The sequence below is a fragment of the Talaromyces atroroseus genome (genome assembly GCF_001907595.1).
Source record: "Talaromyces atroroseus strain IBT 11181 chromosome Unknown scaffold_11, whole genome shotgun sequence".
NCBI lineage: Eukaryota > Fungi > Ascomycota > Eurotiomycetes > Eurotiales > Trichocomaceae > Talaromyces > Talaromyces atroroseus.
The window spans coordinates 921,211-942,540 of record NW_017971443.1 but is presented as its reverse complement, the minus strand read 5'-3'; the positions used below and the strand labels follow the sequence as shown (position 1 = coordinate 942,540).

Sequence of the window (21,330 nt, the reverse complement as noted above, 5' to 3'; positions counted from 1 at the left end):
CGTAGCGTCCAATTGAGCGCTTATTTCGACCACCTTCCTCTTGCCCGTATAAATTGACTGGTTCGTATAGTATGCAACTCACGCTGCAGTTTTTGCATCGATTTCTCTGACCTCTGGTCAGAGCCAGATGCTATTGGATCCTGATAAGAATGCTTCCTTGGTATGTTTGTGTAGCCTGTCCTCCATTCTAGAATTGTGACTGGTCACTTAGCGTCAGGTGAGCAGTGAATGGCAAGTAAATAATGCCTACTTGCTTTATTTTCTTTTCCTTCGTGCTCCGGAGTGATATGTAGTACTCACGATCGAATACGAAGGACGTGCCAGTTACTACCACACCCAAGGATTAGAGAAGACCCTCTATCATGACTTTGAAGCAGTTGACTAAGATTTCACGCCGGGATCTAGAGAACGGAGCGGATGAAGCATCAGTGACTGATGTCCGCCATCTGTCCTCGTACAACTGGCTGGAGGCCCCTGAGCCCACAATTGCCGTCCCAGGTTGCCCTCCACTTTGGTCTCCTCCTAAAGCTGCACGCAGCGTGAAAAAAGACTCTGGTTTGATTTATATAGCGCAGAATGCCGCTCGTCATCCCCAATATCCGCTTGAACCACTGTTTCGGGCTTTATACATGGAGCATCCTTCGTTCGAACTACAATCGGTTGATCTCATAACTGATCGAAACAATATTCGCAAACTCCTGTCATTCATCAATCCTAGTACCAGCAAAAATGGGCACGAACCTTTCACTATTAATGCTGAAGCCTTCAAAAACACCGTGATCTTCTGTCGTGCAGAAACTGAAACCAAGAAGTTCGTCCAACCTCATGAGTTCGTAGGTTACGGTCACGAATTCGAGAAGGCGTTCACTACCGACAAAATCGGTGGTAGTACCGGACATCATAGACTGATCTCCTACCAGTTCAGTGATTTGAAGATTCTGGTACGCTATGAAACTGACGGATACATTGATAAACCCAGAATGGGGGAATCGAGTACTGAAAACGACGCCCTAGCTAGCATGATACAATCTTTGTCCCTCACCTCTGTCTCCGGCGCTTCTACTAGCTCCAAATTGAAAATAAAGAGAGCAGGAGAGGTCGTGGGCTTCAATTCAACATTAGAGATCAAAACTCGTGTCTTTCACAAGCCTATCAACATGGAAGAAGTCCTTCCGCAGCTGTGGGTGTCTCAAACACCCAATCTCGTGCGCGCCTACCACAAACATGGTCTCTTTGAGCCACCAAAGGTTGAGGATGTGTCACCTAAAATCAGAAGATGGGAAGAGAAGCATCAGCTGGATCTTAAATGTCTAGCCGCATTGATTAAAAAGATTATACTTGTCATGACGAAAACCCAAGGAAACGCGATGATCAAGTATGATCCACAGGTTGATGAGTTGGTGTTATGGCAAACTGATGGGCCAAAGATGTTGCCTGATGATCTATACTCCAAGTTTGGCAACGTCGAAACAAACTCTCAGAAGGATTCGATCTCGGCCGCGGCACCTACCAAAACGAAAATCAGAATTGGAGAGGTCCTGTACGACATCGATGTCTCAAGAATACCGTATCTATCTTCCTTCGTAAGGTTCCAAAGCGCTGCCCAGCCCCAAACTTCGGAACTTACTCACAACTCCATTCCTTTGTTTGATACCGCGCTCAAAGGCCTCGAGTCAGGCTACCGAGCCTGCTTTCGCTTTCTACCAGCGGATTTGTCTCAATTCCACATTCTTTGTGATACATATGGCTTTCTTAGGATTGATGTTCTTGAAGGTCAATCAATCGATGATATTATCGTCCACCTGAAGGCTGGCAAGACTGACTATGAACTCGAGTACAAGCGTTATCGTGCTATCAGGGACGGCGACAAATCCACAGCAAGGGATGCAGCATTTCAACTTTTATATCTCATTCTGCTTTTCGACTTCAAAAATCCAACGAAAGATAGCAACAAGGTTTTCAATGCTGTTCTGTTTGTAGTCTCGCATTCAGGAACTTTCAAATGGCGCTTAAGGACTGTGGTGCGCGCCGCCTATGAGGAGCGCTTTGTCGTATCTTCCAAACAGAAGGCGATGTTGGACCGGTGGTCAAAACCCGAGCCTGCTGAGGACCTTTCCAATGACTATGTGACGACAGAGGATGATTTTTCGGAATACTACTTGACTGATGAGTCTTGAGCCTAGAAGCTTCGGAAACAACTCCCTGTGTCTTCTCGCATTTCCGGAAAGTATGCTGGCTGGAAATGTGTTGTGGAAAGTCGTATATCTAAGGAACAAAGCAGTAGAATTGAACCCGATTCTTCTTCTAAAAAAGAAAAAAAAAAACCGCCCAGTTTTCGTGACTGCATAGATCTCCGTAGTTACTTTTCATACATCCGCACTATGCTCGCAACACCGAAGAACCATACAAATGTGTGAAGCTCCTGCTCCTACCACAAAGATCGAGACAAACCCATCAATAGGGAGGTTCTGTCAGACTAATCTTGATGATCAATATTTTCGAAAGGCCCCCTTACGACAGCAAGGGTCGATGATAGTTAATTCCAGGAGGGGGCGCATCTTTAGATATCAAGTCATCGAGCATTTTAGCGGTCTGAGCAATCCTAGCTTATTGGACACTAATGACTGGTAGAGAATGACGGTGAAAACTGGTAAGTTGAATCGAAAACATGTTGTGTATCCATGCAGGAGTCAAGGCTACAGAAAGAGGGGCAATGCAAATATGAATATGAGCCATACTGTAATAGATAGCCTGGCACGTAAGGTGTCTGTCATAAGGCAACGAGAGAGAACACAAGCCTATTCTGATCAGGACTAGGTTTTTCGCAGCGAGGCCTAGTAGGATCAAGCATCTGAGATGGTTTCGTTTCTATTAGCCAGCACCCCTACTTCTAATACACACCAGCCTCACCGTACCACTCCGAAAACAAACATGCTCAGTTCGTTTCGAAATCAAGAAAGACAAGTTTTGTGACTATCTCTAAGAACGCAAAGGCTAGCTGTGTTCCTCCAAGTTCAGAAAACCGGGGATAATGGCTTCCTTCTCGACGAGACTTGTACTCTGGTTCGCCCCTTGGTCATGCTTCTAGTAATACGCTATGCAGCACTGGCTTTACACTAGATGCTGAAGAGTTGAGAGCGACACTATTTCCCGGGTGACTATTGAGCCATGGGCGTGGTGTTAGTTAGGCATTGGTTCATATCCAATTGGAATATTCCACCAAATATCGTCCATAGTAAAGCGGCATCACACCCAATGATGGACAGACACATCATCTACGATAAGTAAGTGCGGGGTGTGGTGCCGTAGCTGATTGAGAGAACGAGGCTGCATGCCCTGCTGAGCAGCTAGACCCTTGGCTATCTCTAGAAAATGAAAGACTCATGATAAGACGTACCATCTCTCAAAATCTCCTCTTAATGTTGGTCTATACCACAATATTTTTCGTTTATCCACGTCCGTACTTTCTAGTATCTCACAATAACAACAATGGTGGACGCCAGCACTTCTAACAATGTATCGATTCTTCGGGATCTCTATGAAGGAGAGAAACTATCTACGAGTTCTTCCACTGTGTCCAACGCTTACAACGAAAATGAACACCGAATAATCAGTAATGGTCTAGGGATACGGGTCAAGGAAGTCGAGCGGAAAAGCGGAGCGAAGAAGGAATCCACTGCCAGGCATCCGTATCGATCAACGAGGTCGATGGCGAAACAAGCATGTGAAGATTCCGCTATTGTAGAGGACGGAAAAGAAAGCGACTCCGGTATGCATTGAGAAATAACGACAGACGAGGATCGCACGCAATTGCATTTGATGGAGCCGACGTCCAGGAGCTAGAGCGGGAGAATGAACAGGCTCATCGCGAGACTAAGGAACTTGTCAGTCAAATCGAGCTATGCGAGCTCGAGATAGAAGAATTACACGAGCAAATGAACGTTCTCAAAGCAAGAGAACTTAGGCTCATACAATGCGGCGAAGAAATCAAAGAGGATCTCACCGATCAGATCAAAGACTTGCGTGAGAAGCTTCGAGTAAGCAAGCTTCGAGAGCGGGAGCTCCAAGCGCAACTTGAACGCAGCCGCCAGGCCACAGAAGATCTTCGAATAGAGCTTGAGGAAACTAAGTTGAAAGCTATTCAACAGCTTCGGCAAAGCGAAGCAAGGGAGCGTGAATCAGAACTACTACAGCATACAAGAAGAGAGCATGGGCAGGTGTCACTCGAATCACTGCAGCAGCTGGTCGAGGCGACTGCCGAGAATATTTCACGGCGAAACCTCCCAGCCGCAAATACACAGCAAGTTATCTACCAGCGGCATCCGGGTGATATTGATACCATTGCCCAGCAGAATCACAGGATATTTGACTTGGAGGAAGCCAAGCATCATGCGGAGCGGCGAGCTCAAAAGTACGCTTCAAAGTCTCGCCAGGCCAATTCAAAGGCCGAATACCTCCGGCAAGAACTCCTGGAGTCACGTAAGGAAAAGAAAAAGCAACAGAGAGGCGAGAAAGTTATCGCGTTATCTAGACAGAGAGGCATCACGTAAGCACTCTTTTTGCTTCCAGCTGAATGCCTAAAACTAATCGTTGAATAGGAACATCTTAGCCTATACGCAGACATAAAAGAATCAAGAGCGAGTGCAAAGAATTTCATCTTAAAAGGTCGAACAGTGCAGAAGGATATAGAAAATCGCAGCCAGAAAAATGTACATAGCAAACAGGCTAATGTACATGGGAAAGGATCAGAATTCCAACAAGATCAAGGACTAATTCATAAGAACATACCCTTCTCACTTCAGCCATGAGAGTTGGCAGTGAACGTGCCAGAGATAAAGTCACGGAAGTACTAGAGAATCATTCTTGTGAATCTGGGATTGCCCAATAATCAGCTAATAATTGAAAAAGTGCTTGAAAGAGCTAGAGGATAGGCAATGTCTAGTTAGTTGATTGTTTGCAATACATATGGATCATATCACGTGTCGGCAGGGCGCGTTCTCAGTCACGTGCGTTAGCTCTACAGTGGTCCACCACTCAACGCCCCTTTTTTGAGAGAATAAAAAGCCTATCATTTTCAAACTCTTGTAATTTGCCTCAAAAAGTAATATTATTGAATAAACTATCGATACAAACAATTCAGAAATAATTCAAGGAGATGCCTAATTCCTAAGGCACTAAGGCAACAGGGTCGGCAGCTTAATTAGGACGTGTCCGGTTTAGCGCGTGTCACGTCGCGTCGTCCTGCGCGTCCGCATTCCGCGGCGTGTCCGATTAATCCCTTGACGGAACAGACAGACAACATTTGCGTCTTTCTTGCTCCATACAATTACCCAATTACCTAATTGCACCCTTTGATGACCTTCAAAAGCACTTGTTTTTTTCGTACTCTTGCATATGATTTTTCTATAGCATTTCCGTTTCTAGCTCATAATGTCCGCCGCTCGTGCAAAACGCCTTGCAGAGCTCAAAGCCCTACGTGCCTCGGGCAAGAAACGCCTGTCCACCTACGAAGTCGAGGACGAAGGCTCTATATACGACGAGGTTGACGAAGAAGGATACAAGAAAGTTGTCCGAAAGCGACTCGACGAGGATGACTTTGTGGTTGACGACAACGGCGAGGGATATGCCGACGATGGCCGTGAAGTCTGGAACGAAGACCAAGTAGAATACAGTGAAAGTGACGACGACGATCTACCTGTTAGAGGCAAAGCAGCCAAGAGGAAGCGTGAAGAGGAGAAGGAGCGGAAGGAGAAACAAAACAATGGCATCTCGAAATACTTCAATAGCGCTGCTTTGGCTGCGCCGAAGCCAAAGGTACGGTATTGTATCTGAATTGATTCTATTCTTCCCAAGTTGACAATCTGTGCTAATGGTTCTCATAGCCTGTGGCGACTGCTGAAGACGAAGCTTTTATGGCGGATCTTCTGGGAGATGTTGATACTAATATACTCCCCTCCCGAGTCCCGACCAAGAACATCCTCAAGTCGGATACGCGTCGTAAAGTGCGAATCCTGTCACCACCGTTATCTGAGAAGTCACAAACTTCAAAACCGCGCTTGCGGGGCAAAGGCGAAGATACTCCCATTCCTCCGAAGCAGGACCTCGACATGGATTTTGACGATGATGGCGGCACTCTCCCGTTAGGCGGAGATGATGACAACGTCCCGATGAGCGACGCTGCGTTACCTTCATCCCCTATCACCAAAGCTGTTGAGAGAAGGTCATTCAAAACCGAAGCGGCAGACATCAAAGAAGAGGAGGATGAGGACGAAGACATGATGGATGTGGCCCAAGCCACCGGTCACCTCGACAATAAATCATCCAGCGTCAATATGGCGGGTAGTAAGCCACCGCGGAAGATCAAAAAGCTGCCGTATCCTTCTCCAACTAGTTCGTCTCCTCCGCGGGCACCTGCGGATGTGGAGGCGACATGGGATAATGTGACAAGCAAGCTCAACGTTCTGAGCAGCCCGGCCACAGAAAAAGTATCATTTGGAAAAGTGCGGGCACAAGATGTCGTCGAGGAAGACGGCGGGTTTCAGTTCTTCTGGCTCGATTACACTGAAGTCAATGGCAGCCTCTGTCTATTCGGCAAAGTCAAGAACAAGAAGACCGACTCATATGTCAGTGCCTTTGTCAAAGTCGACAACATTCTACGCAAACTCTTCTTTCTGCCCCGTGAATATCGCACCAAAAATGGTCATTCCACCGATGAGGAAGTCGACATGGAAGACGTCTATCAGGAAGTAGACGGGATGATGACCAGGCTCAAAGTTGGTATGCACAAGATCAAACCATGTACCCGCAAATATGCATTTGAGCTGCCCAACATTCCGAAAGAAGGTGATTACTTGAAGCTTCTTTATCCGTATGACAAACCAGTCTTGCCAATGGACACCACAGGCGAGACATTCTCGCACGTCTTCGGTACGAATACAGCACTCTTCGAACAATTTGTTATGTGGAAACGCATAATGGGCCCTTGCTGGCTGAATATTGGAGAAGCGGACTTCACAGCCGCAAACAATGCTTCCTGGTGCAAATTCGAATGCCAGGTTTCCAAGCCTAATTCGATTACTACGATTCCCGATTCAGATTTGGAGACTCCTCCTTTGACCCTGATGAGTCTATCTTTCAGGACTCAGCTTAACGTCAAAGAGAATAAACAGGAAATTCTCGTTGCCAGTGCTCGTATTTATGAGAATGTCTCCCTTCCCGAAACCACGCCCCCAGAGAAGATGCCTTGCAAGACATTCACGGTGATGCGGCCATCGGGAACCTCTTACCCCATCGGCATCGAGGCAGAGGTTAAAAAGCAACGCGGCGTTTATTTGTTGGAGAAGAACGAACAGTTTCTTCTCAGCAAATTCTTGGCTCTGTTTGAGCGAATGGATCCCGATATTATCATGGGACATCAACTCCAAGAAGTGGATCTGGGCATTCTGCTAAATCGGATGAAAGAGAAGAAGACTCCGGGCTGGTCCCGAGTTGGCCGCTTGAAGCGTTCTGAGTGGCCCAAGAATTTCAACAGGGGAGGTGGTTTTTTCGCCGATAGGCATCTTATTGCCGGTCGAATGATGTGTGATCTGGCAAACGATATGGGCAAGGTATGACGGGCAATGCATTTCAATCTATCAGTAGCTTTAAGCAAACTAACATGGGCGAAACTATTTAGTCTCTGATGCTTAAATGTCAATCATGGAGCTTGACTGAGATGTGTCAGCTCTACTTGAGTGATGACCACATACGCAGCGAGCTCGACAACGAAGCCGCATTGAAGACGTGGGCAACGACGAAAGAAGGCCTCATGAAATATGTCACTCATTGCGAGGCTGATACTTATTTCATATCTGCCTTGGTATTGCGTTTACAGATGCTTTCTTTAACAAAAGTCCTTACTAATTTGGCTGGTAACTCATGGGCGAGAACCCTCACTGGAACTCGTGCCGAGCGAAACGAGTACATTCTGCTTCATGAATTCCACCGCAACAAGTATATCTGCCCGGACAAGTATTCGATGAAGCAACAGAAGGCTATGGAAGAAAGGATGGAAGACGATGACGACTCGACTGATAAGAAGAAAAAAGAGAAGTACAAGGGTGGTCTCGTTTTTGAGCCAGAGAAGGGTCTTTACGAACGATTTGTTCTAGTGATGGATTTTAACAGTTTGTATCCCAGTATTATACAGGAGTTCAACATTTGTTTCACGACGGTGGACCGTAGTGCAACTGTACGTCATTTGTTAAAACGAACCTTTCTCTTTGACATGCTTACTGATTTCTATATAGGCTGAGAACGAGAACGAAGAGAAAGTTCCAGAGGTACCTTCGTCTGACCAGGAGCAGGGAATCCTGCCCCGTCTTATCGCAACTCTGGTTGGCCGCCGACGAGAAGTTAAGAAACTGATGAAAGACAAGAGAGCGACACCCGAACAGCTAGCATTATGGGATACCAAGCAATTGGCCTTGAAGCTAACGGCGAACTCTATGTATGGTTGTTTGGGTTATACGCAATCTCGCTTCTATGCGCGCCCTCTGGCTATGCTTACAACATTTAAGGGCCGTGAAATTCTTCGCAGCACTAAAGACCTTGCAGAGTCGAAGCAGCTACGCGTCATCTACGGTGATACCGACTCTGTCATGATCAACACGAATATGGATACAATAAGTGATGCCTTGAAGGTTGGAGAGGAATTCAAGATGTCCGTCAACGAACGCTACAAGCTGCTTGAAATCGACATTGATAATGTTTTCCGTCGTCTGCTGCTTCATGCAAAGAAGAAGTATGCTGCAATTAACATGACTGAAGTCGATGGTAAATACGTCGACAAGCTTGAAGTCAAGGGTCTTGACATGAAGCGACGTGAATACTGTGCACTGTCCAAGGAGGTCTCTAAGCGGCTGCTTGACGAGATTCTTTCGGGCGACGACTCAGAGGTCGTGCTCGGTAAGGTTCACGACTACTTGCGAGATGTCACTGCTCAGATGAAAGACTACAAAATCCCCGTGCAGAAATACGTCATATACACGGTATGTCCTAGTTGGTACAAATTCATGCAACAACAGGTCTTGCTAACATCTTACGATAGAAACTTTCCAAACGACCTGAAGAATATCCAAATAAGGACAGTATGCCTCCCGTGCAGGTCGCCTTGAGAGAGATTGCCCGAGGGAAAACAATTCGTCCTAACGAAGTCATTGCGTATATTGTGACGAATGGTGACTCTGAGACGGCCAACCTACCACCGCCCAAGAGATCCTACCCGCTCCAGGACGTCTTGAAGTCGGGCTCAGAACTCAAACCTGATATTGAATACTATCTACTGAAACAAATTTTCCCGCCCATCGAGCGTCTCTGCGCGCCAATTCCAGGCACAGATCCCGTTCGCATTGCAGAGTGCCTCGGTCTAGACGTCCGCAAGTACCAGATCAATACTTCCCGTTCTAGTGCGAATCAAACCACGGAAATCTACCCCTTAGAGTCTCAAATACCAGATTCAGTACGGTTTGAAAATGCAGCCCGTTTAAGCCTTCGATGTCGACGCTGCGGCGAGTCGTCGATCTTTGAGGGCTTGAATTCATCGTCCAAAATGTGCACACCACACGGTTTAATATGTCTGAACGAAGCCTGCGGGAATACCTTCTCAACCATCTCCATAGTCGCGCAGGTGGAGAGTCAGATCCGCGCCCAGACAGCGAAGTATTACGAAGGCTGGCTGGTTTGCGACGACTCTTCGTGTGGCAACCGCACCAGGCAGATGAGCGTGTATGGACATCGCTGTCTAGGACCTCGGGGACGAGCAGAGGGCTGTCTAGGCCGTATGAACTATGAGTACAGCGAGAAGCAGATGTACAATCAACTACTGTACTTTGCAGGTCTTTGGGATGTTGAGAAGGCCAAGTCGGTTGCCGCGAAAGAGCCTGGCGACTCCAAGGACAGCATCCATGCTTTGGCCGAGTATAACAGAACCAGGTTTGGCACGGTCAAGGGCATTGTGGATGGATATCTGAAGAAATGTGGGCGGCAATGGGTGGAAATGGATTCCTTGTTCAAATTTATGGTGACTTAGTTTGTCTTTTTTTTGGGGTTTGGTATTCTGGTTACGATTGCTTTGTTATAATGACTGTTTGTCTCGGTAGTTTATGCAGAGTTAAGATCAATGCTATTGTATATATAAGAGGCCGATGATGTCATCTTCTGGTATAACCACTTGATTGTTTTCTCTGTAAATCAGTAATGGCTGATCCGGTTCAAGAAACGTTCATGGGCCTTTTTATATCAGGGAAGTTATTGTGAGCTGACTGACCAGCGGGTTTTGATTTTGATCACCGCAAAATCAAATCAACCTACCCAGGTAACTAATCCCGCCGGTGAAGATTTTGTAGTCCGACATCGCTGTGCGGAACACAACTCATCAGTTATCTATCACAATCTCGGCGTATACAATCCTAGGAAGAACTCTTCGAGAGGAGAAGAACAGAGGAGATAAGAGATAGACACAGGATGCCCCCTAAGGTTCTCGTCATCGCGGGGTCTGACAGTTCCGGCGGAGCGTACGTTTTTCTTTTTTTTTCCCCTCACCACCACCACCACCCCTGCATATCTGGACAAGTCAAGAAAACTAAGATTGAGACGAACAACGCAGCGGTCTCGAGGCAGATCAAAGAGTTCTGACCGCCCATGGCGTCTACTCTCTTACAGCGACGACGGGCTTGACGGCACAAAACACGCTTGGCGTGCAGGACATACATATTGTGCCAGCCGGGTTTGTGCAGAAGCAAATCAATGCTGCTTTGGAGGATGTCGGGGCAGATGTTGTCAAGCTTGGTATTGTTCTCTTGCCTTGTGTGTTTCAAGTCGTCGCCACCCATCTGATTGGAATGGCTAGGAATGCTGTCGTCGGCACAGACGGTGGATGTTATTGCGGAGGAGTTGACGAGACATGCCGTCAAGACCATTGTTCTTGATCCTGTATTTGCTCTTTTTCTCCCCCTTGTCTCTTTGGCTATGAAGTACTGACACAACTCACAAGGTAATGGTGTCAACCTCTGGCTCGCGTCTTCTCCCTCTAGATGCAATCGAGCATGTGCGCTCAAAACTGCTTCCTCTCACCACCATCCTAACCCCCAACATCCCCGAAGCCCAGCTTCTTCTCGAAAATGCCGGTGTCGCAGTCAGCGAACCACAGAATGTAGACGACATGATCAGACTTGCCAAGCAAGTGAAAGGCTTGGGAGCCAAGGCTGTTTTACTGAAAGGCGGCCATTTACCATTCACCTCGGATCGGATGCGAGCGAAGGCGTCTTCTGGTGATGATGCTAGCATTGTCATTGACGTCCTTGTGTACTCGACTAATGGCAGCGAACATGATGATGAGGTGCTACTAACCGAGACTGAATTCCTAACTTCGAAAAACACGCATGGAACAGGATGCTCTCTCGCGTCTGCTGTTGCGGCAAACCTAGCACGAGGGAATGACTTGAAAACGTCTGTCCGCTCGGCAATCAAATATGTTGAGGCTGGTATCAAGTTCAGTGTTGACATGGGTCAAGGAAGTGGTCCGATCAATCATTTTCACTCACTATATCATCTGCCCTTTGCGCCGTATGTCTGTCCTGACTATTTCAACTCCGTTTTACAGGGTGCAAAAATTCCTGATGCTTTGGTGGAACTGCCGATTGCTAACACCTTATAGTGGCCAATTCGTAGACTACATCCTAAACAGACCAGACATGCAACCCATATGGCAAAGATTCACGCATCACCCGTTTGTAGCAGGACTCGGAGACGGCACCCTCCCCGTGCAGAAATTCAAGGACTACCTAGTACAAGACTATCTCTACTTGGTAGGCTACACCTCTATCTCGAAATACATACTCAGAAAAAAAAAAAAGAACGGAGAAGAGCTTACGAACATCAAATATCAGGTCCAATTCGCACGAAGCAATGCTCTAGCATCCTACAAAGCTCGCTCGATGGAATCCATCGCCGCGGTATGCATAGCCCTTTTCCCTTGAATCACTCTACACAAGACTGACTGGAAAACAAGTCCGCAAGAATAGTCCTCCACATCAAAACCGAAATGGCCCTGCACATCGACTACTGCGCCAGTTTCGGCCTGACCCGAGAAGAAATGGAAGCAACACCAGAACGACAAGGTCTGTCCCCTTTCCCCCCTTCCACCTCCCCACCCTTGCCAACATATGAGAACTAAGCACTAACACTATTCATCCTGTCACCAGCCTGCGTCGCCTACAGCCGCTACATCCTCGACGTAGGACAATCAGACGACTGGCTCGCTCTCCAAATCGCGCTTGCACCGTGCCTCATTGGCTACGGCGCGATTGCGCGACGTCTCTACGACGACGGGAGCTCTGTGCGAGGGGAGCAGAATAATAAGTTTTGGAAGTGGATCGAGAACTATGTTGCGGAGGACTATGTGACGGCTGTGAAGACTGGGTCTAGTAAGTAGTATACATATTTTTCACGCCCTCAAATTCCATACATGGCTAACATGGAGGACTGGGGGGTTCCAAAAACGAGTGTAGCTCTACTAGAGGAACACATGCACAAAGTTTCACCGAGCAGATTGGAGGAGTTGGTTACTATCTTCAAGCGAGCGACGGAATTGGAAATTGGATTTTGGGATATGGGCTTGGACAGTTAAGGAATTGGATTATATATTATAGGTACGATATACGTAAACGGCAACCATTTTTTTCTTTTTTTTTCTTTTCTTTTTTTTTTTTTTTTTTTTTCATTCCTCTTCACTCCTGGGGCTGCTTTTACGTGTGATATCACCGGGGTGAATCATCCTTCGATCACTGACCCATGCTAAGTGCTATAAGAATCGTCCTAATCGCTGCCGTTCTGACGGCTCATACTGGTTTGTGTCCGTATGCTTATGTGAATTCCCATATATCTTACGCGTTCCTTCGGCTGACAAGACACGGCCATCCATACGGGACGGCAATGAAATGGGACTCGTATTTCCAGTTCTGTACTGGATTCACCTGCGTGATTTCAAAGTCTCTCAGAACGAGTGCTGAGATTTTGTGAAGCTCAATCAATGCAAGATTTCGTCCAGTACATGATTGTAGCCCGCCCCAAACTAGATATCTCAAAGTGTTAACAACTGTTGGCTGATTTACGCAGGTAAGATGAATGGAAATTTGAGAAGAAAGCTACAAAACAACTGACCGGAAGGTAGTATTTCTCCAAGTGCTTGCTGTTGGGCTGAAGCCAGCGAGTGATCCGGGCTAAATTGATGTGCGTCGGCTCCAAAGTATCCAGTGCTACGATGAATCACCCATAGGTTGATGCTGAGAATGGTCTATAGTTTTGAAAAAGGAATTATTAGCAAGCCGCAAGCCTGGGAGAGAGGATATCGCATACTCCTGCTGGGAAAAGATCTATCACCGATCTTCAATCCGCCTTTAGAGACGACTCGGGGTAGGCCGAATGCAACAGCAGGATGCATTCTCTGGGCTTCCATGATCTGGATTTTACACCATTAATACCTGCATACATGGGATGGGCAAGGAAAAAAAAAAAGTCACGGTAGGAGACAAACTACCGCAAGCTTGCAAAAAAGGGGCATACTCTGGGTCTCCGAGAAGGATATTATTCTCGACACGGTTGCATCCCTGACTTCAGCCTTCACTTTCTCAAGATGGGAAGGACTTCGAAGAAGGTAGTAAAACAACGCTTGTAGAGACGCGCTAATTGTGTCTATTCCTACGCCAATGGTCATGTTCGCAACACCATAAAACTCAAGCCTCATTCATACGCTCTGGATGCCGAGTCAACAACACCTGCTTCCAGTGCTCAATCATATCATAGCGGACTTCCGGGTTGTTAGGGTTTGCGTTTCTCAATCGCGCGCAGCGTGGTATCAAAAAAAAAAAAAAAAAAAAAAAAAGGGGGGGGGGCTGTGGCTGGGATAAGACCGAGTTTCGTCACCAAGGGATTACCTACGGTGATAACGGTGGCAAAGTATAAAAGAATGCAGTATACAGCGTCAACACCCGGGTATTCTCGATTGCGCCGCCAATATCCTTGCCACTTTTCCACAAAGTCGAAGGAACTGGAGAAGGTCATTTCACCAACCAATGTCGAGGGCGAGATAATTGAACCATTTATCAAATTCCACTAGGCTGCCGCTGCATTCAACAAACTATTGTAGGCGGGCATGGAAAAGAACCACGATAGCATGCATCCCCATCATGCGACACCTATTCAAAAGAATGGCGAGCACCAATACCAGACCGGGTCTTCTCTGTCAGGGACAAATTTATAGAACATCTATAACCATACTTACGGATTAGTTATTACTTTAATTAATCCGCCTGTCAGAAGTATTAAAAAGGTCTTAAAATAAAAGTTTATATTAGAACAATACCTATTCTTCCCACTCGATAATTTGACTTTAATCAAAGGAGATGTGCATAGAGATCCCAAAAAGAAGAAGAAGAAGAAGAAGAAGAAGAAGAAGAAAACGCTAGGTATATTCGGTTCAGGCCATGCAGGAAGATAAAAAATGACTGATGATTATGCGTGGCGGGCTGCCAAGATCAAAAGTCATTATATCAAGAAGAATGAATGATGTGTCTCTAGAAGTAGAGTTCGACAGAAACAGCTAATCAAAATCTGTCATTTCCCCTGCTCTTCCCCGCCCGAGTTCTGGGTTCACATATGCTTCTGCAAATCGATTATAACATGGTATAACTCCTTTGCCGATTCTGCGTTGCCAAGCTGTGAGAATGAAGTGTGAGTAGACACATTTCTCCAAAGCGAGGGAGACGAAGAGTGGCTTACCCTAAGTAGCAATGGCACGGTTTTACCATCTTCCACACTGGCCAGATTCAATTGTTTCCCCTTGGGTTCGTCACCGGACACATCTCCGACGGGCATGCCCTTGAAAATGGGCGAATTGAGCATAACGCGTAACACGCCGTCAGCGCGCATAATCATACGCGCGGATTTCTTCTTCTTGCGTCTTGCCTCGTTGTCGCTGTCGCTCTCGGACGATTCATCGCTCGAAGGCTCTTTGACGTTGACTTTGAATGTGCCCACGCCTCGTTCTTTCCATACTTTGTCGGAGAAATGGAAGAGTTTGGCCTTGCAGGAGAAGTAAGTTCGTTCGTCCTCTTCGCCGGTTTCGACTGTGATAAATTAGCAAGGTTTCTCTTTTCTCTTTCAATTTTAACAGCGTGACAAGTGTGAAACGAAGGAAGAAAAGAAACAAATGTATAGGTGTACATACTTTGCTGCTCGTAAAACCGTTCGTCTTCCTTCTCCTTTTCAAAAGTGCCAGTTACTGCCTTGCTCTCCCCGTCCTCCTCCTCCTCCTCCTCATCGGCCTCTTGCTCAGCCCCAAACGGCTTTGCAGGTAAACCACCAAAGCCTGAACTAGTGGCAGAAGCAAAGCTGCTCAGCTTCCCTCCTGTACTTGCACCAAACCCTCCAGTAGTAGTAGCACCAAAGCCACTTCCAAAGCCAGAACCAGAGCCGAGAGCAGCGAACCCTGAAGCACCGGTATTTCCAAATGGAGAAGACGAACTTGTAGTCGAAGCTGCAGCAAAACCACTGCCAAGAGGCTTTTTCTCTTCTGATGTTGCGGTTGTAATAGCCGGCTTACTAAAAACCGACGGCGTATTCGCTGGCTTTCCCAATGCTCCAAAGGGCGATTGTTCCTGGCCTGCAAAGGAGGCCAGACCGGATGCAGCGAATGCTGAGGAGGATGTGATTTTTGCCTTGGATTCTTGGCCTTCGGATGACTTGGAGCTTAGCGAGGCAAACGGTGAGACAGCGGATGTGTTCAAGAAAGCGTTTGGTAAAGACGGCTTAACATTATTTAAAAATCAGCAGCAAATCCACTATACAGATACCCCAACAGTTAATATTTACCTTTGCAGAAGTAGCCACTTCCTCAATACTAGTCTGTCTCTCCTTTGAAGCGTCGCGATATCTTTTTGTCTCACGCTCTCCTTCCGCTCGTGCATTCTCACTCTCCTCGACGCTTGGCTTATTCTGGCTAAGAGCGCTTCCGCCATCTTCTTGCAGCTGATCTATGCTTCTCTTTTTCTTTGGACTCAGTATGTGCGCCGATGTGTTTGTTCTCGGCTCAGGGGTGGACTGTCGATCGGTATCGTCATCTTTGGCGTCACGCGACCTCTTCCTACGATGTCCGCTCTCGGGCCGATGTTGCTGTTGCTCGGTCATCTCTTCCTCATTTTGCAGGTCATCATGAGACCTCTTCTTTAAACGGCCCCTGTCGTCGTCTAATGAGTTTTCAGCCTCGTCGTCGTCATTTGGCACGGAAGGATTTCCGTCTGATGTGATTCGCGTCTCTTGAAGCTTCCTTCGCACGGGACGCTCGGGTTCTGCCGTATCATTATCGGAGGCTGTCTTTGGGTCTTCCTCCTTGACGAGGTCTGCCTCGGTGCGAGCTGCGGTGGGAATATCCCCTTCTTCCGAAGCGGCAGTCATAGTGATGGTAAGGGTGTAATGAAGGTGAAGGGCAGGGCGGGGTCAACGCCGAAGAAGAATTTCGATTCTTTGTAACTGCACCTGTTTAGCACCTGTCCTGCAGTCCACGTTCGAACCGAGAACGAGAACGAGAATGAGAATGAGAATGAGAATAAACGGACGCGAGGGGTTGCTATACCAGAGGTCTTTCTCCGGTCGTACAGGCCAAGACAACCAGATAAAAGCGTCTTTTTCAGACTTGGTTCGAAGAATATGAGAAGAACGACACGAAGAGAAGAGGAAATTTTCTTGACGGTAAAACGATTCCGGAAAAACGTCGAAATGGCGATTGACGACAAACAACGAAACGTTCGGGAGTGAGCGGAGAGAAGTCGACTAGCTAAGATAGAGTAGATATCTAACCAGACAATCAGGAAAACAAAAATCTTCCCTTTCCTCTCCAAGGCTTTTTCGTGTATTTGCAGAAAACCTGCCACTCGCAGGAGACTTGTCTTTATCGTATTGTGTAGTCGAATTTGGACAATATAGCGAGCGATACGTGCGTTGGGGAGAGACCTGAAATGCCCCTCTCGCTGGGCGCAAAAGCCGACCGATCGATCCAAGCTTGGTCTGCAGTTCTCCGCTTCTGGACCGGAAGACGAGTCGGCGATTGACGGAGTGCTGCGTGAGAAGAAGCAGAAGGAGAGAAGCTGGTGTGATTAGACAGAGACAGTGGAGTGAGGGGAAGAATGAAGTAGAGAGCTGGCAGGCAAAGAAACTTGCTACGTGCGACGACGCTAAGGCTGCCTTGGGTGCCCCACGGCAACAACAGCAACAACAGCAACAACAGCAACAACAGCAACAACAACAAGAACAAGAACACCAGTGACGGCAGACCAGGACCAGGACCAAGCTGGAGGAACAGCAGGATTCTTTGATTTGGTATTCCCGGGCTTCAGGTCATTGGGGATCAATTGAGAATACGGAGGGAGTAAGGTACAAATAATATCAGATACGATATATGATATCTATCATACAAGATGGCAGATGACATTCAAGAGTGCGCTAGAACTGTAACTGTGGTGCTTGCTCGTATGCAAAGAGAAGAGTATCACCAAATAATACATAATGCAACATGGCAGCGACCCCTGGAACCCGGAAGAGAAGAAATAAAGACGCAGCTCGTTTAACTGATAAAACACAGACAGCCAATCGAGACATAAAACACGAGCAATGGGTAGACTGCGATTCCCACACGGTTGCGAACGACACCCGAGCCACCCAGAATGCTGACTCCAGCTGCCATAGCCCAGGCGATGAGAACGATGTAGACTGGGATCCGCACAATCATAGGCAGACCCAACGCACTGAGAAGGGCGGCGATGACAAGAGGGAACAAGGTATATCCGATGATGCAGACGGACTGGAAGAAGGAGCTGTAGCAAGTCAGCTTCGTCATTAACCAACACCATATTGAATATTGCTTAGAGGAGAAAGGGGAGGGGGGAAGGGTGGATTGCGTACATGTTCCCTCCAAGCAACTTGATCTGCAACGTGACAATAGCCTCGCCAATCCACACAATAGAAAAGACACCAGAAAAGACAAGAGACGACTGTTCGTCATGAGCACGCATGGACAGAAACATGCTAAGAAGCAAGCAGAAAATAAGCGGTCCCCTGCAACACCAATTAGTCTTCTTTTTTTTGCACCTCAGGAAGAACAAGAAGGAATGAATCATCCATACCATAGATCCCAGTCCCGCAAACCCTCACTCATACCACTCTGAAGCACAACGTCCGCATCAGGCCATCTACCCACCAACCCGCGCAACCCACGACCAAAGCCCGAACTACCAGCCTCCCCGCGCTCCGCAGCACCAATACCGCCGCCTTGCTGGCCGAGGAGGCCACCAAGCAGATACTTGGGATACAGCACCTGTCTCATCTTCTCCCATACCGCAAGAAGATCGCGCGATAATGTCTGCCATACCGTCTCATCGATGGTGTTTTGCGGCGCGCGCCGGTCTTCACCGGGTATTGAGGATGTCAGATAATTAGACGTAAAGCCGCCACCTATTCCTCCTCCACCAGCGCTCCGTGAAGACGAAGAAGGGCCGGCGTTTGTGTCGGATCGGATATTGCCGCGTAGTGGTGCGGTGTCGGATGTATTCAAAGGGTCGTCGGCCTCGATGGCAGCTGTTTTTGCGCGGTACGGAGACAAGACATTAGCTTGGTCATTTCTGTAGACATAGAAGCGAAATGAAAAGAGCAAGACGAACCGTCATCGTCAGCATCAATAAGGTCGTTATCAAGGATGTCCTCGTCGTCGTCTTCCAGAACAATATGATGGGAAGCCATCTTGCAGGCAGCAGCCAGGTAAGTAAACAGGCTCTCAACTCAATCAATTCGATTCAATCCGAGTCGACTGTGGCTTTCAAATCGATTTAATTGACGAAATCAGGCTGTCTGCGTGAAATCGAAGTCTGTACAGAACAACGGGAGAGAGGTATCACAACAATCAAGTTGCATCCATCCATCAGGTCGGGGTTGGGGGAGAAGCTAGAGTGGCATTTCTGGGCCGTCAGACCCACACTTGATGGATACATTAGTTTACGACAACATGCATATTCGTAGTTTTACTCGGAATATTGTATCAGGGAATCGGATTGCATCTATCCCATACCTTGAGGGCCCCTGGAATATAATAACAAAAATATGCGGTGTAAAAATATGAAATACATTCATTCACTTATAGTTTTGTTGTTACTGCACAACACTGAAGTGGGGACATGCGTTTACGTGATTGGCTAAGACACTGGGCCCTACATTCTGATTGGTTGATGTCAGAGTCTCACGTGATGTTCAAGTATCATTGGGCCTTCAAACCGATGGAAGAGAGAAGGTGAGCATAGCACCTAGAATCCCGCGGTATACGGAGGCCAGTAAGGCGCATTGAATATGGAGGATAAGTCGGTCGCCGCCAGCATAGAGTTCCCGAGGACTGGTTGAAGAGGGTCTTCAGGATAGAAAAGATAGCCCGACAGAGCAGCAAATGAGCCAGTAGCAGCGGACGGATCCAAGGGCTCATCACCCTAACGGAGAACCGAGATATCAGCTAACGATACAAGGAAGGCGCAAAAGTCTTCAAAGAAACTCACATTGTTTTGACTACGCTGGTCTGAAATGCCTTCGGTGACTGGCACTTCTTGCTGAGATCTGATGTGCGAATCCCGCACAAACTCCCGGGCAATATGGGAAAACTCCGAAATGGAAAACTCGGGAAATGAGCCCTTATGACTAACTTCCCAGCGGCTAAAATACCCACTCGCTATATCCAGAAATGCAAGATTGATATTGGTCTCTTGGTGGAGCGGATTATGAACGACGAAGTCGAATATAACGAAGAGGGCAGATATAGGTACCATGCCAATCTCCCTGTCTTCCCATTAGTTTCTGATCAGACCGTTAAAGAAGACCTTGCTTTCTATACCAAACAGGGACATGCGGTTCATGCTCAATGTGTCTGCTGAGATAAATAATGCTCCGCGCTGCTTCCATCAGTCGAAGCTTGATTTCCTGGTCAGACGGATTATGCTGATCGGCGGAAAGATGTATTCGCAGGCGACACAGGGAGACAATCAAAGCGTAATATAGGAACTGTAACTGGGTCCTCATCTCATGTGCTGATCCATATGCTTTATCGGCATTGGAAGAGAAGCTGGACGTGTTGGGTCGCAACTCTTCTGGGACAGAGCCTCTCCATACTTCCAGCTCGTAGAACATGGACTCGATAGCTGCAAGGCGAGTTTCTTTAGGCATCTGGACCGCACTTACAGAAAAGAGGCATTCATACATCCGCGACATTAACCGGCCCAGGCGTGCCGTCACTAGCAGCCAGTCTAACCCATCAGTTGGCGTTTCAGTAATATCCGGAACAGGGCAGCCTATGTCGTATTCGGGTATCATCTTAATATTATTACATTGGTTAGCTCTTGCGCATAATGATTTCTAGGTCAACTTACTGAAGCGCGCCCACGGAAGAAACAAAATACTCTCTCCTGCCAGTAGATGACCCAGAACACCCTGTGACAGGCCTTTTCATCATTTCCCGGCACGTACGCGGCGTTGTACCCGAGAACTTGGACTAATCTCGCAGCTTCGGAGATCAAAGTATCTGAAATCTGAATACAGGAGAAATTCATGGCAAATATTGCCTAATACAGCATTAGAATGAGCAAGGTGGATTAGAAGAACGTCTTTGCATCCTCACCATCGCGGTCAAAGCCTGAATAAATATGTAAGTAGACTCTTTCTTTCAAGTCCTATAAGTTTATGAGTACGCACTTGCACATGAACCAAGCCATCAATCGGAACAAGCAATTTCGGGAATAGACCCAACGCTATTTGAAAATATTTCCATGCCTTTCCTTCTCCAGGATCAAAGGAGCCACCATCGATATATTGGCAACCTAGCGCTAGTACAGTATGATAGAGCGCATTGAAGGCGGCACTCTTTGCTAAGAGCTCTGATATGCCCGGCCCCAAGGCCATTTCCTCGAAAGACTGACGATCGAGAAAGGGCGACAGAGGGTGTAACTTACGAAAGTAAGCTGAGATAACCATTAGTAGTGGGAGCTAAACATGGGTCAGAGGCTTAGCTGACTTGCGATGTAACGAGCCGCGTCGTCTGGGCCGGTTTGGATAGGCGAATCCGGCATGGTGAACTTGATTCCAACGTCAAATGCACGCCGATGAATCGAATCACCCATGGTTTCAATCAGCTCGCGGAGTCTGTTATGGCCAAGAATTTGCGTAAGTGACATAATGTGACTCTCTGAGAAGAAAGTCATGCCATTACTG

The 21,330-nt window shown here is 47.3% G+C and overlaps 7 protein-coding genes across 7 annotated transcripts, besides 1 other annotated feature; 4 read left to right on the top strand and 3 right to left on the bottom strand.

Annotated features, from left to right (window-relative positions):
- Positions 1 to 362: 362 nt before the first annotated feature.
- On the top strand, positions 363 to 2,177 carry UA08_07607 (hypothetical protein; the record flags this gene model as incomplete). The annotated part of the gene is made up of 1 exon (XM_020262519.1): positions 363 to 2,177. The coding sequence occupies one exon, from the start codon at positions 363 to 365 to the stop codon at positions 2,175 to 2,177; it is 1,815 nt and encodes a 604-aa protein (XP_020117378.1).
- Positions 2,178 to 3,489: 1,312 nt separating this feature from the next.
- UA08_07606 (hypothetical protein) lies at positions 3,490 to 4,626 on the top strand (the record flags this gene model as incomplete). The annotated part of the gene is made up of 3 exons (XM_020262518.1): positions 3,490 to 3,769; positions 3,826 to 4,546; positions 4,599 to 4,626. The coding sequence occupies 3 exons, from the start codon at positions 3,490 to 3,492 to the stop codon at positions 4,624 to 4,626; spliced, it is 1,029 nt and encodes a 342-aa protein (XP_020117385.1).
- Positions 4,627 to 5,430: 804 nt separating this feature from the next.
- On the top strand, positions 5,431 to 10,069 carry UA08_07605 (DNA polymerase alpha catalytic subunit; the record flags this gene model as incomplete). The annotated part of the gene is made up of 5 exons (XM_020262517.1): positions 5,431 to 5,814; positions 5,883 to 7,607; positions 7,676 to 8,230; positions 8,289 to 9,029; positions 9,089 to 10,069. 5 exons carry the CDS (start codon positions 5,431 to 5,433, stop codon positions 10,067 to 10,069), a joined length of 4,386 nt encoding a protein of 1,461 aa, XP_020117384.1.
- A 434-nt stretch (positions 10,070 to 10,503) lies between these two features.
- On the top strand, positions 10,504 to 12,667 carry UA08_07604 (hypothetical protein; the record flags this gene model as incomplete). The annotated part of the gene is made up of 9 exons (XM_020262516.1): positions 10,504 to 10,553; positions 10,646 to 10,827; positions 10,889 to 10,971; positions 11,033 to 11,604; positions 11,696 to 11,846; positions 11,928 to 11,993; positions 12,050 to 12,158; positions 12,243 to 12,464; positions 12,549 to 12,667. 9 exons carry the CDS (start codon positions 10,504 to 10,506, stop codon positions 12,665 to 12,667), a joined length of 1,554 nt encoding a protein of 517 aa, XP_020117383.1.
- Positions 12,668 to 14,688: 2,021 nt separating this feature from the next.
- Positions 14,689 to 16,491, bottom strand: UA08_07603 (hypothetical protein; the record flags this gene model as incomplete). Its single annotated transcript, XM_020262515.1, has 4 exons — positions 14,689 to 14,754; positions 14,818 to 15,164; positions 15,266 to 15,845; positions 15,910 to 16,491. 4 exons carry the CDS (start codon positions 16,489 to 16,491, stop codon positions 14,689 to 14,691), a joined length of 1,575 nt encoding a protein of 524 aa, XP_020117382.1.
- A 798-nt stretch (positions 16,492 to 17,289) lies between these two features.
- Positions 17,290 to 17,364: a repeat region (Identified by RepeatMasker using a combination of RepBase library and repeat library created with RepeatScout).
- A 292-nt stretch (positions 17,365 to 17,656) lies between these two features.
- UA08_07602 (hypothetical protein) lies at positions 17,657 to 18,828 on the bottom strand (the record flags this gene model as incomplete). Its single annotated transcript, XM_020262513.1, has 4 exons — positions 17,657 to 17,906; positions 17,995 to 18,147; positions 18,216 to 18,699; positions 18,750 to 18,828. The coding sequence occupies 4 exons, from the start codon at positions 18,826 to 18,828 to the stop codon at positions 17,657 to 17,659; spliced, it is 966 nt and encodes a 321-aa protein (XP_020117389.1).
- A 557-nt stretch (positions 18,829 to 19,385) lies between these two features.
- UA08_07601 (hypothetical protein) lies at positions 19,386 to 21,293 on the bottom strand (the record flags this gene model as incomplete). Its single annotated transcript, XM_020262512.1, has 7 exons — positions 19,386 to 19,562; positions 19,629 to 19,905; positions 19,961 to 20,436; positions 20,493 to 20,684; positions 20,741 to 20,755; positions 20,815 to 21,080; positions 21,134 to 21,293. 7 exons carry the CDS (start codon positions 21,291 to 21,293, stop codon positions 19,386 to 19,388), a joined length of 1,563 nt encoding a protein of 520 aa, XP_020117388.1.
- Positions 21,294 to 21,330: the final 37 nt, after the last annotated feature.